General features: G+C 40.3%; 1 protein-coding gene across 1 annotated transcript in view; it reads left to right on the top strand.

The window, feature by feature from the left end:
• Window positions 1–19,692, top strand: part of LOC109308131 (endoplasmic reticulum aminopeptidase 2-like) — a 35,550-nt gene extending 15,858 nt beyond the window's left edge. The window contains exons 8-19 of the mRNA XM_019532407.1: window positions 255–386; window positions 2,929–3,060; window positions 4,952–5,020; window positions 6,027–6,202; window positions 6,959–7,038; window positions 7,956–8,139; window positions 12,299–12,455; window positions 13,332–13,516; window positions 16,660–16,821; window positions 17,759–17,899; window positions 18,577–18,658; window positions 19,453–19,692. Of these exons, the coding sequence (XP_019387952.1) occupies window positions 255–386; window positions 2,929–3,060; window positions 4,952–5,020; window positions 6,027–6,202; window positions 6,959–7,038; window positions 7,956–8,139; window positions 12,299–12,455; window positions 13,332–13,516; window positions 16,660–16,821; window positions 17,759–17,899; window positions 18,577–18,658; window positions 19,453–19,596 (1,644 nt within the window). The 3' untranslated portion in view covers window positions 19,597–19,692. The remainder of the gene's footprint in view (window positions 1–254; window positions 387–2,928; window positions 3,061–4,951; window positions 5,021–6,026; window positions 6,203–6,958; window positions 7,039–7,955; window positions 8,140–12,298; window positions 12,456–13,331; window positions 13,517–16,659; window positions 16,822–17,758; window positions 17,900–18,576; window positions 18,659–19,452) is intronic.
• Window positions 19,693–20,031: the final 339 nt, after the last annotated feature.

Genomic DNA, 20,031 nt, shown 5'->3' on the forward strand with positions numbered 1-20,031 from the left:
AGGTCTATTTTTAGTAGGCATTAAAGTACTAGCTTTTATAGACTGTTTACAAGAATTTCTTGTAAAGATTGCAGATGGTTAGGATTTTCAGTAACAATGCACATATTGTGCAGAGTAAATGGAATATAGCTCTATAGTATTCAGTATAGATGTTGCACTTCTTCATTAAGAGTTGGAAGATGTTATTGATTTATTTCTGTCATTTGACTAGGTATATATTTCTAAGAGGTGATGATTGTCTTTACATCCCACAGGAGGACTTCTTTATGAATGCATATTTTGGTGCAATTGCAAGGGATTCATTAAATTCTTCTCATCCGATCTCCAATCCAGCAGAAACCCCCATTCAGATAAATGAAATGTTTGATACTGTGTCCTATGATAAGGTACTGCATGTCAGTTAATGTAAAGTCAACAGTGCCAAAGATCCTTTGTCCTCAGTGTTTGGAGTTCTAGGCAACTTGAGGGATGTCTGTTTGAGGGGAATGAGTCTTGCAGCGGGGTGGCAGATAAGACATTAGCTCTCTGATTTTTGTCCAATCTCCTGTGCATGATTTACATATTATGATTCCATTCCAGGGCTGCTGGTCCAAGCCCTCCAGGACTTCCCATTGTTAGTGATAACACAGAACAAAATTTTAGCTTCTATACAAGTTGACAAAGGAAACTCTGGAAATTTCCTTGACTGAAGGTTTTCAAGAAGAGCTGGAGAGGTTTAGGAATAGTGAATCCTGTTCTGTGCAAGAGATTGGATTAGATGACCCTTGAGGTCCCTTCCAAGTAGTGGCATAATTAGGATGCAGCAACCAGGCCAGCAGAAAAAATAGCTGCTGCTGTGGCCATACATTAGTGATCACATGGCATGGTGGCCTCCAAAAGGTGTCCTGCATATGACAGCTGCCCCTGGTGCCCAACCATGTAATTACACCTCTGCTTCCAACACTGTGATACTATGATTCTGAATATATGGATGTGTGTGTGCACATGTGTGTGCATGTACATGTGTGTGCATTCACTTTCCCTGCACTCCATTTCATGAGCCCTACTGTCAGAGCCGGCCTTGGGAGTGGGTGATGTGGGTGACTACCCAGGGTGCCATGGTCAGGGTGGCACCACACACACACACACACACACACACACACACACTCCAGCCCTGTTTAATCCCTACCCCTTGACCTTCAGCCACTGCTTAGGAGGAGCTGGGCTGGGCAGTGCAGGCGGCTGCGGGAGCACATTTCCTGCCCCCCCCGTGATGGGGCTGTGGCATGATGTTGCCCACAATGCTGGGGACAGGGACACCTCCCTGAGCAGTCATGGTTTCCCCTCTCCTTCCCCTACACCACCCCACCTGACTGGGGCTGGCATAGTTGCACCAGGAGCGTCATGATCACTCCCAGACAGCTGCCTGGTTGCTGCAGCTTCTGATACATACTATGGCAACTAATATTCATTCCATAGTAGTTTGCTTATGATGTACTTCTCTATTTTTTAATGTAAGATATTTAAATTAAGGTTTTGTCAATTGTTATGGACTAAAACAACAAAAGAAATTAATTTATGGGCTTACTCAATGAGTAGTATAATAGACATTCACTCCAGACACCAAATTTTTTTACCTCTCGCTATGTCAGATGACTATCTGACTTCCATTACAAGTTGCCAGAATACTAATGTGTATGTGAAGAACCACTGATTTAAGTCGATTAATCATCAGCTTTAATACTTAAAGTGACCAACTGCTGGGTCCTAAAAGCTGGGTCTATCTCACTGTCCTGATGACTCCCTGAAATAAAAGTCTGAAGAACTGGTCTGGAATCAGTGTCAGGCAGTGCCCTGCTTTGTCTCCTGAGAGAATGCAGCATGATGCTGCCTGGGACTGCTGGAAAGTGACTCTGCTGCTTCTGTCCTTCTGGCTACCTCTCAGACCAGGTACTCATGTGGTGCTGTACATAGGTCAACTCATCTACCTTTGTCTCTTAGCACTGCTGAGTGGCTGACCTAATTAGCTTGCACAATGTGATTTGTGGATTCTCCTAAATGCTGATTAGCCTGTCTGTGGCATCACAGTAAGGTGTCTACATTAACCAAAACAGGAAGTGGTGTAAATTGCTTCTGAGTCTATGAATGCGTTTCAGACTTCTTTCCTGAATGTTGGCCCCTTTTTATACTTACTTAAATTAGTTAATTCTCTGTAAGTACATGCATGTTAAAGTGATGATAATTAATTAGTGTTTGTAAAGTGTTTTGAGCTCCTCAGATTAAAAGCATCAAGCAAGTAGAACATCTTAATATTAGTTAATATAGGGCAGTCAGCTGTATCATTAACCACAGTCAGTGTGACTCAGTAGTGATGCAGAAGGAAGAATTTTAGTGCTCATTATTTTTATGTGTAGTAATTCTTTTGTCTAAAATTTGGAGTCACTGAATATTTTGGCAAATTACATAAATCTATTTGGTATTAGCATTTATGTTCTTCATGGCCTTAGGTGTTTGCAGTTTTCTGTCAGTAGAAGCCACAGTAAGCTACAGAATTATGGAAGTTGGCTACTACCGTGGGAAGAATGCTAAATGCTGTAAGACAGCTCTGAAGTCAGACATTGGCAAAAGTTATAAAGTCATAATATTTAAAACCTCAACAATGTGCCAAAGAAAACCAGTCATCTTATCTCTGGAGCTGAATAGGTCCCTAAGCTTTCTATCTTCTCAGAAAGCATTAGGGAACCAGCCAAAGACTCTCTGGGAGTCATTGTCTTGAATGCCTATTTTCACTTAGCTAATGAAGACATCCAGTACGTATAGCTAAAGTAATTTAATTATTTATTCCATATTTGCAATACGTCCTAATCTAACAATCACTGGTAAATGCATAAGGTTTGGCATGCAATGTAAAATTGATATTTTTGAATACCTGATACTTTTCTATTTTAGGGAGCTTGTATTTTGAAGATGCTCCAGGATTTTCTATCTAAGCAGGTTTTCCAGAAAGGGGTAATTCAGTATTTGAAGAAGTACAGTTATAGGAACGCAAAGACTGATGACTTGTGGAACAGCCTGGCAGATGTGAGTTCCTCACTTGGGGGAATTATGTTGTGCTGTACACTTATCATGTTGATATAATAGTTGCGAACTGTGGGTTTCACCTGAAAGCCATTCGGGAGCATATTAATAATCATATGGCATACTGTACTGTTACAGCATATTGTCTTCGGCCCATAGCACTCTGCACTCCTGCTCTCCAGCACTTGGCATCCCCACTCTGCCCCATCCAGGGGCACTGAAATTGCTTATACTTCTGAATACATGTAGCTTCTGAATGTCATCCATATGGACCTCATTGCCAAATTGGAGCCCGTGTCAATAGCTATCTCTGTATTCTTCCCCATGCTGATCCCAAAGCATATGCTTAGCTTTAAGCCCTTGAGTAGTTTTATTTACTTCAATGCACCTAAAGTGAAGCACATGCTGAATTTGGGGCCAAAATATAATTGAATTGTAGATGCTGGTTAATGGATCAAGTTAGTATTATGCAACTGTACTACAGTAACAATGTATTTCACTTGCAACCACTGGTTTATCCCAATCCTTATGGACTCAGAGGAATTAATTACATTGGATGGATGCTTTTATTATATTTTTATTTATTTACTTTAATGTTATTTATTGTTTTAAAGTAGGTAATGTAAAAAGCAGTAGGCAATGTAAGTAAGCTGTGTAAAAAGTTATGGACAAAATGTTCACCAGTCTGACACAAAAGTAGAATTTGCCCATAAAGCCTAAAGAACAAGCATTGGCAAATGCAATTTCCCTGTGTGAACGTGTGTGTGCAAATAACTGCACTGGCAACATTTGAAGCATATAGTTTTGGTACTTTTTAAAAACATGTCCCTATTGTAAATCTAGCCTTCTGCCATCATGATTCATTGCTATATTACACCACACCACTGTTTCTTCAGTGACATGGTTTTATTAGTTTTATTGAATAGTTGCAGTAGAGTGATATATATTCCTTGTTATATACATAATATTCCATGTTATATATACATTATGCATTATATGTGCATTATACAACATATAATTCCATATATATATATACATGTGCACATGCACACACACATACATGCATATATGCACGCATAAATTAAAGCATGGAAAAATACAATAAATACTATGGTAAACTAGGTATCATATCATTATCTTTAATTTTTTTCCCTTGGTCTCAGCTACATTCATAATCATGTGATTTTTTTCATTGTATTGACTCTTGTGTGTCACTGGTTTACAGATTTACTTTATTGCTGAATAGATTAAATTGAAAAAGTTAAATGCATGTTAACATAATATTGATTTCGCTGCCATAAGACAAGGGAATGCAGTGTAATGTGAGTAAAAGGCTGCCTAGTATATATTTATGCCAGTAAACAGCTCCATACAGCATCCGGTTTAATAGATGAGCAAAGCTTTCACAACTAAGGGCCAAATTTTGCTCACAGTTTTAGTCCTAGATGCATCATTAGTCCATTTGTTAGTCACTGAAATGCATCACAGTGAATCTGTATTCTGGCTTCTTCCCAGATAAGCAGCTGTACCATTTATATGAGTGCTGGGAAAATGGATTCTACTGTATGTATTTTATATATTTGAGAAGGTTTATGTTATTCCCCCCATATGCTAACAGTGATAAGAGTAGAAATGTAAAATATGGGGACATTTTAATTTATAGATGCATTTTGTCTGGTAAATTTATCTACATGAATACATAAGTATTGCACATGGTCAAATGACAGACTTTTAAGGTGTGCTGCCAAGTGTCTGTTACCAGTAAATAGTGCCTTTTGTAATTTCAGATTTATCACATGTTTTGATTGGCCTATCTGTTTCTTCCTCTCTCTGCTGTTTACTCTGACATTAATTTAACTTTCTCAAAATATTCATCTGCCTTTTACTTTTACAGATTTGTCCTGAAGGTGATTTATCTTCTGGAAGTTTTTGCTTTGCTGCTTCCAGACCCATTAGCAGTGCAGTAAGTAGAATATTAGAAGATAAAACACTAAACTGGCAAGATGGTCATGTATCAAGATATCCTATTGCTGGTTCCAGGGCTTGGATGTTGTATCCTGGTTCATCTGATTGGCAATCTCTGATCTTGTACCTGACTTGGTGCACTGAGGCTTGGGGGAAATGGCTCCAGATCCTTTGCATGTAAAAAATGTGCTTCCTGAATCTCATCTAGAACAGTGGTACTTGTCCTCTGTTCTCACTAGAGATATGCTTGCAGTGACAACAGGAGGAAAAAATAGGCCATATTTTAGGAGAAAAGATGTCTTCGTCATAAAAAGCCCACTGTATTTTACATTTTGACCAATGGATTGCTGTTTAGTGAATTGAATTCTGTTGATTTTTTTTATTATGTTGTTTCATGATGCATTTTATTCTGGAAAACACACACGTATTGGTAAAGGTGGGCCAGGTTCTTGGACACATTATGGCCAAACCCAAAACTGAGGAAAAGTGCTTCTCACTTTTGAAGATTGGGCCTTGCAGCAAGTTGTTATTATAATGCCCAAAATCAAACAGGAAGGCACAGCCAGGAACAGAACACAGGGTCCCTGTCTCCCACTTCTATGTCTTAAAGCATAAGATTTTTTTCTTATGCTCTAAGTAGAAAGAGACCTGTAGGAGGTTTACAGAAATATTCACTGTCCTTTGGGTATAGAAGGTAACAGGGAGACTTGTGACACTTAATTTTGTTGGTCCATAAAATGTCTACACTAGCATTTTTAGAGTATAGCTTCCACAATGTAAACATATTATTTTTTTATTATTTGCTACACAAACATCTTGGATGCAACCATCCTGTTTGTGAGGAGAAACATTGTTGTGTTTCCCTGTGTAGTATGCAAACTTGCTGCTTAGTTGTGGCTTGCTCTTAGAGCCAAAAATCAACCAGAGTTTCTCCGATTGCCAGCTCTGATTGCCCAGACTGCCAGTGGTTCACTGAATATAGTTTATATCTGTGGTAATTTCAGTTCAGTCATGATGGAAGTCTTACAGAGATCAAAGAAATGATGAACACTTGGACACATCAGAAAGGAATACCACTAGTTCTTGTAAAATGTGAAGGAAACACCATCAAATTGCGACAGGAGCGTTTCCTGAAGGGTGTCTTTGAAGAAGATCCCGAATGGGCTAATCTGCAGTCAAGGTATCTCCATTACCTAAATGTAATAACACTATTTATGTATAGCTTGTGGTATAGGAAGACATACCCAAAATTGTGGAGTTGAATATCATATTATTGCTCTGAAATAAATTTAGGTCAACCTAGGCAGGAAGCTTACATATCAAGAACTGATATGATGGATGCGAAAAGTAGTAGATATGGCTTGTGATATGAGAATTGCTGAACCATCTATTCTGTACAAGTGTTCTTCCTGTCTTGATAAGGATGAGCCGCTGAAGTCTATTGCCATGGCTGGTGATCAGCAGCTGGTAGACATGTAAGGCTTATTCAGAGGTAAAAAAAAATATGAATTCCTATAATGGGAAATTCTGTAGAGGACTATACAGGAACAGGAAACAATTAGATATATTCTCAATTTCTCAGCAGGTAGTGGAGAGAGAATGAGGATTGTCTTTCTTTAGAGTGGATGACAGACTTAAATCCAATGTAAAAGAAACCTCATCTGTTAGGAATGAAATAGGGTGCTTCCACTGAAATATGATATTTCTTTATATGCATTTAGAAAATAAAACTTTATTATAAAAGTGAATTTTCTACGAAGGTTCATGTCTCTTCAAATATGTTTCTGTACCATTACAGCAGGATGATTAGATAAATCCATGTTTTGAATTATGAGTATAAAACTAATTAGTACACAAAGATAAAACAACTCAGTCTAATCCCCTTTTTCTGAAGACACTAATGTTGCTGTGTTATATATATATTTGCTTCTTTCAGGTATTTTTGGCATATCCCACTTACCTACATCACTAGCAGCTCCAACACTGTTCACAGACATGTATTAAAAACTAAAACAGGTAATGAAGAATTATCATTGGTCTCATTGCCAATGAATTGATTGTGTTAACTAAATGATTGATTGCATGTTAGTGATCAGTTAAAAATGTAGCACACAGAAATCAATATTTAGACAACATATTCAGACAGAGCCCTTAGAGACCTCTGCTAATTTCCTTTCCTCTTTGCCAGGCCTCTGCATTTAGCTGAGGAAAACAAGATGCAGATCTTGCCAGAGAGAATCTGTGGTCCTTTCCTAAAAACTGCAGACCTGTATGCAATTTTTTATAAGGGGAGCATTGATGCTGGTGCATGGGCTACACTGTGATTACGACATGTAAATGCACCTAAAACTGACTTTTGGAACTGAATTCAATTCCAAGATGTTTTTTCTAAATAATGCACAAATAGTTACTTTTATCATCACTGCCAGGAAACAGATTCCACCTGTGGACAGAAGAGCATTTAGTGTTGGCAAAGGGCTAAATTTCAGCTCTGAAATAGCAAAGATAATGGCAATAGAAACCTTTTCATACTTCCTTTGGCCTGACAACATGCAAAGTGCATGTTGCTTGGAGGGCCATTATGTCAGCTTGTACCATGCCTATATGATTTCTGGCCTTTTTGAGAAATGGGCATAAGACAAGCAGTCAGTTTCACATAGGCCACAGGGTAGCCATAAGTTTCTAACAATTTTTGCTAAACATAGTGTCAAAAAGAGAAGGACCTGACTGCCATTACCAATTCTGTAAGCCACCAAGATGCCAACATTCTCCCTGTAAACTATTCATAAAGTCATGCCACCAGCAAATCTCTTTTATCTGTGTTGCACTACTGATGAGTATAATGCAGACCTGTGCCTTTATTTATTTTTTCATTACAAGAATACACTTTATTTCTTTATGAGATACTTATAGTGAATCTTTCCCCCATTTAGACTCATTAAAACTCAAGGAAGGTGTTGCCTGGGTGAAATTCAATGTAGATATGAATGGCTATTATATCGTTCACTACGAGGGGAATGGATGGGACAACATTATTACATTGCTGGATCAGAACCACACACTCTTCAGTCCCCAGGACCGAGTGAACTTGATCCACAATGCATTTGAACTGGTCAGGTAACAAATCTCTTCCTAGTTTTAATGTAGAAATAAAGTACATGGTTATGTTTTCAGTTTCCTAAAACAGCTACCTAAAAACTCCCCTCGCCTCTTTATAGGCATTTGCTAGGGGTGTGCGAAATGGGCTGTATTTGATTCAAATTTGGATTCAGCCTGAATTGGGGGACAGCGATTCGATTAATTGATTTGGATCACTGTCCTGATTTAATTCGGCCAAATCCGAATCTGAAAATTCGATGCTGATTCGGAGAACCAGCGATTTGGCCATAGACACCACTTTTTAAATATTTTTTCTACATATCTCGAGGTACCAGGAGTGGCTCATGAACGCTGCGATGGTGGGGCAGATGGAGCATCCCAAAGGAGCACAAGGGGGGTCCCCCCCGCATGCTTGGCAATGGACCCAGAATTGGACCAGAAGTACTTAGTATGGTACCCCCCGTACCACCCCAGCTCAGTGATCAGCTGTGGGGGAACTCCAGGTGCCCCCCCAGACCCAGAAGGCACTAGTCACCAAGGTGGGGCAGGGGGGTCCCTGCATGCTCCGTGGCAGACCCAAAAGTGGACTAGAAGTACGTCTGGTTCACTTCTGGGTCTGCCACCGAGTGCACTGGGGATCCCCTCACACTCCCGTGGGACTCTCCATCTACCCTAGCACCTCAGCATTCACGAGCAACCTGGTACCTTGAGGTATGTAGAAAAAAACTTTTAAAGCTGTGTCTATATCCGAATCATTGAATCTCTCTGAATCTCTCCAAATTGATTTGGAGGGTTCCAATTTGATTCGGAAAGATTAAAGGCTGTCCAGATTTGATTCAAATTCAGAAATTCAGCCGCTAAATCAGGCCAGATCTTCACCGAATCACATCAGTGACCAGAGCTTCTCACAGCCCTATTATTTGCTAAAGCTGCACCTGCAAGGTGGATATATGAATGTACAAAAAGATACATGTTTGAATAGGAGGAAACACAAAGAGTGATCCCCTCCCAGTAGTTTCATGCACAATTAGAGGTTCACTTGTATAAGTGCACCCAACCAACTCCTCGCTGAGTACTGGACTCCCAGAGCTATAGCCAGCTAGAGTCGGTTTTCTTGGGGTGTGGATCTGGGAGGCAATGACACAGAACTTATTCTCTGATCATAATGCTAGGTCTTTTATATAGGCTTAACAGAGAATTTTCTTAAGCAGCGAAATATTTAGTAACTATTGATTGTAAAAGTGACAGTATAACAGAGGCAGTAAACATTTCCTAGCTTTCTTAGACTAGCCCTAGCCCTGGAGCTGATGCTGTGTGAACAAGACAGGTCAAATTAATGGTGGATAGATTTCATTGACAAAGAGAAGGAAAAGGGGGGAGTGGGGAGAGTTTGGCTTTATACCATAATATTTTACTTTATTTTTTTAAAGTAAAAACAGCATATGTTTGTGTTTTAACTCACATTTTTTTCCTATAAAATGAACCACAAAAGGATTGCCTTTTTTTCTTTGTTTTTACAGTGTCTAGAACACTAGTGAGAACACATGATGGGTATTTCTAGTTGCTACAGAAAAACAAATTATAGGCAGAAGGTAGGATAGATTCGTGCCTTATGGACTAAGTCAGAGATGTACAGTATACAAATGCTGCCTAATGAAGTAAGCCCTCAGCTTATGTTATACATCTCTAATTTCAATAGTCTATAAAGTACAACTCTACCCTCCCTTCTGCCTGACTTCCGACTAATACTGCTAGCTACCTCTCTCAAAGAGAATTATATAGTCATAGATAAAAGGATTTGGCCCATCAAGATTCTTATCTGAACCTCTTCTGCTCTTTTAGAAAAGGCACCATGCTAAATCCTACATAAGAGATTCATGTCCACTCTCTACTTTTTAGCAGTGATCTCTCTTCTGCCTCCCTCTTCTCCACAAAATATATATTGAAAAGTGGCTATGCTCAAGAAATAGGCTGAATCCCACAATAAAATGGGGCAGGAGCAAGGGTCCACCCATGCAGAATTCATTTTAGGATCTGGGCTTAAGCTTGCACTTTCTGATACCTGTACTTTTGTCAGCTCAAAACAGAGTTCTGTCCTGATATTCAGGCATAACTGTGAATATAGGTGATTCCCATGCCTATAATTGAAAGCAAGATGCTTGTCCTCTTGTTCTTTGGACATCTCCTGGCAGGATACTTAAACTTGTTCAGAGCTGTTTACCTAGGATGCCGCTTACCTAGGAATGCTAGGTAAAGAGATGAAGTAGGGACACCATATGTGTAGACATGATGCAAGACTAATAAGGAAAGGTAGTAGCTCATAATGATGTATGGGTTGTTACTTTTGACTCCATGAAAAAATCTAAGGATAAACTGTAGTGAAAGTGAAGAATGGAAGTAACTGTGGATAAATTATAGAAGTGTGTCTACCAGATATATGTAAAGCTTACCCCTGCTCTGACCTCCTGTTGTAGTTTATCTGGCTCAAATTATTGAAGCTGAAGATTCACGATAGTGCCTAAGCAGCAAATCAAAGGACAGGATATTTGGTACTGAGACAACCACAAAGCACCCAAAACTAGGTCAGGCAGTTGTACCATCTGTGCATAAGATCATTTTAATAGAATGAGCTTGCTTGTCACCTATCATCTTAGAGTCCTTTAGGCTAAGTACAACTATTTGGGGGTGTTAGGGGGAGGTTAAATCAGTTCAAAATAGCTGCCTGATATCAGGTAAATCATGACAGGGTGGGTCTAGCTAGGGGCTTAGGGATCCAGCAGGTTGAAGGGGATTGCCAGGGGATCAGGGGGGCAGGCACAACCCATAGCTGGGGGGGAAGGCAGGTGCACCCCATGGGTGTGGTGGAGGGGCAGGCATGACCTGCGAGTGCGGTTTGGGGGGGCAGGGCCAGAGGAACCTGTGAGGGGCAGGGACAGCAAGCGCAACCCACGGGTGGGGTGGGTGGCAGGCACAACCCATGAGTGGGGGGAAGGCAGGCAAAAACCCATGGGTGTGGGCGGGGGGCAGGTGCAACCTGTGAGTGTGGTTTGAGGGGGGAGGGGACAGAAGGATAGGGAGAGCAGGTGCAACCCGTAAGGGATAGGGAGACTAGGTGGGGTGGGGGGCAGGCACAGCTCATGATATGTAGAGGGAGCAGGCACAATCCATGAAGTTTAGGGGGTCAGGCACAAACTGCGAGGGGTTGGGGGAACAGGCACAACTTGCAGGTGGGGTGGGCGCCAGGCGTGACCCATGGGTGAGGTGGGCCCCCCCCCAGTGAACCTACACCTGCATCCCTCCTGCCCCTCCCCCCACCAGGACTTATTTGTTTAGCTCCAGTAGTAGCAAATGCTAAAAAATTGTGGCTGCACTTGGGGCAACTTGTAGGATGGGGGTTGAGAGTGCTGGCTGGCAGGGAAGCAAGAGGCTGGGGGCCAAAAAATAGACCAGTGTGGGGAAAGTGGGGATTGAAAAGAGCAACCCCAGGGCTGGGGCCAGTGGCTGGGTTTTCCCAGCCCTGGGGGTGTGCAGGGGAAGTGGACAGAAGTTCCATGCACCAATGTGACCTAAATTGAATGAGTCTGATATAACATAGATCCAGGTTTATTTGCAATTTTTAGACTGGCTTGTGTGCATGGAACTTCTGTTCAGTTACAGGTCTAGACTGATTGCCAGTCACTGAGATTGGATCTGTCAGTGTAAGGTCGGCATCAAGACAAGCTAAGTTTAAATCAGGTGGCCATTTTGGAACCCGATTTAACCTTCTGAATGTCTGTACTTAGCCTTAAAGTGATCTAGTGTTTGATCCTGACAACTTTCCCCAGGATAGACCAGCAGCAGTATTTTTATAGAGTTCCAATCAGAAAATGGTCTTGGTTCCAAAGATTTACATAGTTATCCTAATTTTAAAGCTAGGAAAACTCCAGCACAAATTCAGTTCAGGTGATTAGTCTAAAGTTATTTAGTTAGTGCCTGAGCTGACAATCAAAGTCTTGCTTTAACTTCAGGGTATATTGGCTTAGTTACCAATAGGTTCTTAGTTACCAACTGAGCTGAGAGTAAAGTCCAGGCCTCATGACTTACAGTGCTGAGCACAGTATGACAGGCAAGATGTGGAGAAGAACAAAGCTATGTTACATTCAAAATGTTGAGCTTATGTATATTTCTTCCCCCTCAGTGCGGGAAGGCTCTCATTAGACAGAGCCCTCGATCTGACTCGGTATCTCCAACATGAAACCAATAACATAGTATTTCTGAAAGGCTTGGGCTACCTGGAATCAATCTACCATGTGATGGAGAGAAGAAATATTTCTAGTGTCTCAGAACACCTTAAGGTACAATTTTAATTTGGGGGAAAACTTGCAATTGTCTCTAAAAAAAAAACTGGAATACACAAAGCAGCTTCCCAGTTCCATGTTCAGAAGGTATCCCCCTTAGCTTTCAATAAACCAAAGAAAACCTCAAACCCTCATGTCAAATTTTCCAGGCTACAAACACCATACACTACTATCCCTTTGTTCTGGCTTGTGTTATTCAGCCTGGTGTCAACACACACAGTAATGAGCCATGACTGTGATTTCCGCTGCTCCTGTTCTTTAAGGCATGCTCCAAGGAGCGCTGCTCTGACTCATGGAGTTACACCAAGAGTCTGGTGCTACCGAGTGACTGGTGTAGCCTCTGGCCTTGCATTCCAAAGGCACTGAAGCTTTCTGGCTAATGCGAGCAGGAAACTCTCATGGCTCTTCTTCCCCGTGACCAGTCCTTGCCCTCATTCCCACCCTCTCTAGATTACGTTCTAGCTTAGGTCAATGTAAACTGTAAGCTCTTTGGGGGCAACACATCAATAATTTCTCACCCCGCCATATGGGAATGAGACAAAGAGCTTCTCTTCATTTCGCATAAAGACCTGTAACCGTGTTGAAAAATGATTGCCAGCTGCCATGTTAAGCAGAACTACACATAATAGACATTTTTTTAACAGTGTCACAGCTAGATGCCCACTGTTGTCTGGCCTTGTTACAAAGAATTCATTTATCTAAAAGATGTTCAAAGAGTAGACACCAGAGCAGGGATGAGCTTGACATCTGATTATGAAATACAGTTGTAACAAATGGATTACAGCCGTAGAATTGGTGTAACCATGTGTATGGTTACAAAGCAGGAGTGTAATATGTGGCAGTAGGACTAACTGGGCTATATTCTCTCTGCAGAAGTATATCCTGCGGTCTTTTAAGCCGGTGATTGACAGGCAGACCTGGAATGATGAAGGCTCTGTTTCCGACAGAATGCTTCGTTCTGATCTACTGCTCCTCGCCTGTGATCTGCGCTATTCTCCCTGTCTCCAGAAGGCAAATGAGCTTTTCAGCCAGTGGATGGGATCTGGTGGAAATTTAGAGTAAATGGCTTGCGTACTTTCTTTCATTTAGGCTTTTTTTTTTTTTTTTACCAAATGTTTAGTTTTCTTTCCTACCACAGGCTTTTACAGGATGGTTAAATAGGAAACCTTTTGCTATCTGAAATGGAAAAGGAATGAATAATCTTTTATTCTAGTGTGACTAGCAGTGTATTAGATTGGAAAATAAGTTTGTTAATATGAAAAGCTATCCAACGCTTTTTCTTCTTTCTACTAATTTACTTATTAGGCTTGATTTCCTGCTTTTCTAGTGCAGGGCATATTATAGTTATTTGCCACTGCTTGAAAAAGCCACGTGCATTTACTGTCATTACAAGAAAAATTAAATTTAAAAGTCAGTTGTGGCTGTCCAGCCTAGTCCCACATGGCTAGTATACCAATGCTAGGAGACACTCTTCCAGGACAAAATTCCTCCGTCCCACTATTTTTCTCAAAACGCTATACAGATGGCAACCTTCGCAATCTCTTTGGGCCACAGCAAAGGACATGGACATGGCTGTAGAATCTCCTGTAATGGGACCTATCTTTAAAGGTGTCTATGGTGTCCCCCAGCAGCTACCCTAAGCCCATTGTTCATCTAGTCTCACCAGACTACTGCCCTGCTGCCTCACCTGCCATGCCTGGCTGGTAAATTTGTATAAATCTGGGCGGCTGCCCTCAGAAAAATAGAGTGTGGCCTTGATCTGGGCCAGAATGAACTCCAGGCCAGGACTCCAGCCCCCAACTCCAGCTCCTTCCAGTTACTTGACTCTTTTCCCTCATAACTGGGCATAGGTGTTGGTAATCTGACCAGTGGCCTGGCATTCTGTTGCTTGGGGTTTGCAGACTGGGGCCATTCAGCCCTTTTTCTCTGTTGCTTGAACCCACTATACTTCACAGCCTCATAGCAATGCTGCTCTGAGTAATAAGGGTTAGAGGCCCTGTTACACTCCTTGCACACTCTGGAGAATAAGAGCATTTTTACACATACTCTGGAGGTGTGGGGGGTGTGCTTCAATTAGCGAGCCACACTAATTAAAAGCACCTGAGCATCATGGGTATCAGCATTCTGAAAAATGGTGGTGGGGTGCTTTGAACTAAAGCTCACCAAATGAGTTTTAGCTCAAAGCACCCGCTGCCATTTTTCAGCATAGGGATGCTGATACACTTGACTCTTAAGTGTGCCGTGGCACGTTCATTTCTGCACTCTAGCAGACTCGATTAATCCAATACTCTCCAACATGCTTGATTTCCGGTGCATTGGAATCGGCTCCCTGCACATGTATAGGAGTCCGTAAGCTCAGTAGTGACATCAGTCTCAAATAGCAGCATAGGAACCCAGGCGGGTGCATGGGGCACAGGGGTGGTAGGGATTTCCAGTTGCTGCTGCAATTGTGTAGCTGCCAGCAGCATCCACTTTTTTCAGACCCTCCTCCCCGCAACTCAGTGCCCGGGGTGGTTGCCCCATTGGCTCCACCTTAATTACACTACTGGTCTTCCATATACATATACATAATGGAATATAACGTCCAGCATAGTTCTCAACCCATTAAGTGTAATGCAAATGGGACTGTCTTTGTGTAGCTTTCCAGGGTTATTTTTTTATGCTTGAATTTACTGCAGTATTTAGAAGGAAAAATATCAGTAATATGGTAAATGTATCAACTAAATCTACAGTCTAGGAATTACATAAATATATGCCTGGCTAATATAGCATGACATTTACCAGTCTCAGTAGAAGAAATTCCTTTCCCTACTTCCCTTTGCATCAGTGCATAACTAATTTGCACCACGATGACTGATGAAGAAAATATTCATAATATTACACTTGTCAATTCAAAGAAATACCTTTCCCTGTTTTAGTAGGTGAACAGACTTTTGTCTGGCTGGTGGGTGCATAGATAGATGAATCAATAACTTGTTTAACATATATTTACATTATTTGCTTTGGGATATTCTATATTTTGCCCCGGTTGTTACATATGATGAACTGTAATAATATTCTGCAAGACCAGAGTGTTGATGCAGTGTTTCAAACAGCAGAGAGATTTTTTTTTTTGCACCTTGATTGTTTTTCAAACTAGATTCATTTCTATTATTCCTTATTTTGTAACTATGGTAGTTTCTGACTAGTGGTCTTTGTACATGATCTATATATAGTATTTGGAATCAAAGTATTATTATTGACCTTTTTCAATTCCCAGACGCTGCTAGTCACTGTCTTTAAATAGTGCACCATAACATTTCCAGTCCCTTTTGAATGATGCATGTTTTCTCACATGTTTATAGATCATTCATCACTCTGCTGAAGAACTGGTGTACTGTTCCTGCCCCCACATGATATCACGTACTTGTTAGCAAACCAAGAAGTTCTAGCCTGAGTTCTTATTCTAGCTACTCAAAGTCACACAAGCAGTGACTGGAAGGGTTTGCTCCCTGTGACTGGGTCCAAGAAAGACAAGTTAGGGACATGGTAGGAAGTTGAAAGATTAAATAATCTGGGACTTCTTGAGTAGAGAGTGGGCTTCTAGCTGCTTGAAATTGCAGCAAGCATGAGGGATTCAGCTTATTCTTTTATCACTGTATTTGAACTGACCTTCTCAGCTTCTAAAGCTCCTAGATTCCATTTAGCTTTGCTATTTTCTGGTTATATCTAGATTCACAGAGTAAAAGTAAAAAGCACATTTCTGCTTTTAAAAAAATGACGCTAGGTGGCAACAAGGCTTGACTGAAGAAGTGTGAAATATTCATAGTGCCATATAAAATGCTCAAAATTCTGTACATTTTCTTATCTTTTCGCAAAATCCATATTAAATCAATTTTCATGGAAACTCTTTGCAATGTGTCAGAGAACACTTCTAATTTTGGCCCAGTTGTTTTCATGAAGTAAATATGAAGTGGTCTGACTTTATTACCATAATTTGTGGTGCATGCAAAACAAAATGCTAGACAAATGGCACAGAACTAGAATTGACCATGCAGTGTCAGAGCATCTGACATGTGAAACATATGGAAAATCATTATATACTATAAATACATTGTACATGTCTGTGAGCGACTATAGTATTGCACATCTGTGAAGGCACTAAGAAGTCTAAAATCATCTGACCCTCCTTCTCTTTCCTTACCTTTGTTTAATGCCACAGCCTTCCAACAGATCTTTTAAAGACAGTCTACTCAGTTGGAGCACAAACAGGAGCAGGATGGAATTATCTACTGAAGCAGTATAGTCTATCTGTTTCGGATGCAGAAAAGAACAAAATCCTCTATGCTTTGACCACAAGCAGGCATCATGAAAAACTGGCAAAGTAAGAATTGTCTTTGTTGAATTATTTAAAACAAAACAGTATCACATTTCGTCTCCAAGGAGCTGTGAAAGCATGACAATCCAATAGCAGCTTGGTAACACATTTCAAATGTGGAATTCTATTTTTATTTACTTCATCATTTTCCTAAATAATTTATTAATGAGCTGACACTCCAAGAGAACTTGGCCTGATCTTGATAATCCACAGGACCATTGGAGGTTTATGGAATATTACAAATCATGCAACAAAGAGATTACAAACTTTTATAGTTCAGTTCTGACAAGCAATCACATAGATCTGATCCCTGTTTATGTTCAGAGTCAGGTCTTGTTAATTAGGTGACTCAAAAAAGTTTCCATTAGCACTTTAGAACCAATACTCCTCCAAGAGAGAAGCTGGATTTTGTTTTGGATTTTATATCATTAGTAGATTGCAGACTACAAGAATCTTAACTGGGGACAAATAACCCCAAGACGCTAACATGTTTTTCACATTCCATGTCCAGCTTGCAGGATCTGTAGTTAAAGCAAAAGAAAATATAAATCAAATTATCTGTACACTCTACAAATTTTATATCAAAATAACTGAGCAGCAACAGTTCTGGAATCATCTTTTGCAAAATAGTAGTGGCTCATGTTAAGTGGTCATTGTGGGCCCCGACATAACACAATGTATTATGCAAATGCATTGAAATCATGAAGAATTTTTCCTAAAAAGCAGTAGTAATATATGAAAAATGCTGTAGCAGCACCCAATTAAAACAGACTTAAAAACTGATATATTTCAAGCACTGAACTGTTGTCTGTTTTATCTCTCCTGCTCCTCTTTTATTAGTAGTACTTTTGTTGGAAGGAAATGTGTATTGAGTGGTGGTCTAACAGTCTCTGCTACCGGCAGACTAGAAACAGACTGAAACTGCCTGTTTTCATTTCTGCAGGCTAATTACACTAGGCATGGAAGGTGAAGTTATCAAGACTCAGAATCTGGCAATTCTTCTTCATGCTATAGCCAGGAACCCAGAGGGACAGAGACTTGCCTGGAATTTTGTCAGAGAAAACTGGAAAAAGCTTCTTGAAAAGTTGGTATCTGCTTGTCTACTTCAGCCACCATTATTGGCAACTGCTTGCAAATAACGATAAAGAAGGATCACTATTCTACTGTTGAAATGGAATAAATTTTTATATTTGAAGATGAGGCTACTTTGCTTTAGCTACCCAAATCTAGCCCTTGTGTCTCATGGGGTTCATATTTTAAGAAATCCCATCTTCATTATGCACCTACATCTCTTATTCACTTGTAACCAGTATTAACTATCCGAATGAATGTAAGGTGTTGTCTTCCTGTATTCTACTTGTGGTAGGAGGTGAAGAATGTGGGAAGAAGGGGTGAGTGTCTGCCTTCACCACAGAGGAAGCATGTGTTCTGTGTTTGTAGCATGCCCAGTCTTTGTATCCCTGCAAGAAGCTGAATAGAGACATTCTGAAAAACTAAGTTGTTTCTACTATTCTTCAGAGAATTGGAAAAACAACATAAAAAGTGAAAAGCAAATTAAGTTTAAAAATGTTTTCGGTTTAGTAGTCTCCTGTGTTATTTGTGGGCTGGGTAAGGCTGCATTTTTTTTAAATTTGACTGTGTTGCTCTAATTTAAACAAAAATACTTATTAGAAAAAAGATAAGCACACACCATAGAATGTAGTTCTGTTATTGTATGTTGTTTGTATTATTACTATTTATTTTTCCCTTCCTTGTTTACAGGTTTGAATTAGCTTCTTTCTCCATTCGAACTATTATCTTTGGCACTACATCCCACTTTTCATCCAGAGATGAACTAGAAGAGGTTTGTAACTTTTTATTAAAACCTATTGTGAATGTATACATTCCTTTGTCTTCAGTTTACAAATAAAAAGGCTTAACTGCCCAGAACAGCCGTCAAAGGACAGTGATCTTTCAATATTTCAGTGATGAGATATTAATAAGGAAAGAAGAATTAAAGATTTGGAAATCATTTTAATAACTTGAAAAGGTTGATAATAATCATCGCAAAATAGTTTATTATGTGTGATAATTTTTAAAGCCCCGTAAGTGCATTATATTTTTGACAGGTCAATCTTGCATTTTATAATATATATCCTTTTTTGTTAGTATGGGAAGAGACTTATACTTTTGTTATTCATTTAGGTTGCTTACAGACATGACACCCCCACCCCCGCAAAACACTGCCCCCGCAAAACACCCCCACCCCCGCCAAAACACTGTTTTACTTTAAGCTCGGCACACCCTTGCACCAAGTGCCCATGCTCAGAAGAGGCTTCATGTTAGTTTGACCTGGCTCGCCCAGTGTCTGTATAGGTCGGGTGCTTTAACGGGGCTTTTTGGTGCTTTTATCTAAAGCTGATTCAACTTAGTTATTTTATTCAATGTTATTTTACTCTTTGAGGGTACTTGACTGAAGGAGGGAGGGGATTGCTGGAAAAGTCTGGTGTATGATACATCTGAGTTTTCTTAGAGTCACAATCAGTGTGACCAACTTTGGCCTTTCTAATTCCTGCTATTTGGCCTATGTTTTCCTAAGAGCCGTTTAAATGCAGGCAAAATTTGACCTCAGACACTAATGACTATCATTTTTTTCAGGTGAAGATCTTCTTTAAGTCGCTAAATAACCAAGGATCACAGCTAAAAATCACTCGAGTTGTGCTGGAAACCATAACAAAGAATATTAGATGGCTGGAGAAGAATCTCAGCAGTTTAAGAAACTGGCTTCTCAATAATCTTTAGGGTTTGACATGAATATGAGATGATGAGTACATGTCTAGTCTATTAGCACCCTCCAAACTAAAGGGGATTTCAGTTTGTATTAAATGTTTCTTTTCCCTCCCATTGGTGTTACCAGATTTGCCCACTACTTTGGGGTGTACTCATTTATTAGGGCTAGGGTCTTGGTAATTCTGTCAATGTGCTGCCTGTGTTACTTGTGTTTCTAAACAGAGCTGTATCTCTCTCTTCTGCAAGCCCCCATCCCCAATGGAGCTATCTTGCAGGACTCAGTTCAGTGGGGCTGGGTTCTTCCAGTCCCCAAATCAGACACACACACACACACGCATGCACGCATGCACGCCTGACCTGGCCGGGTTGATCAGCATGGACAGGCTGACACCCTCATATGCCAAGAATCAGTTCATCAGAGCAACAATAAACTACAGTCAGACACAA

The sequence above is a fragment of the Crocodylus porosus genome, unplaced genomic scaffold (genome assembly GCF_001723895.1).
Source record: "Crocodylus porosus isolate Cpor-Errol unplaced genomic scaffold, CroPor_comp1, whole genome shotgun sequence".
Classification (NCBI taxonomy): domain Eukaryota; kingdom Metazoa; phylum Chordata; order Crocodylia; family Crocodylidae; genus Crocodylus; species Crocodylus porosus.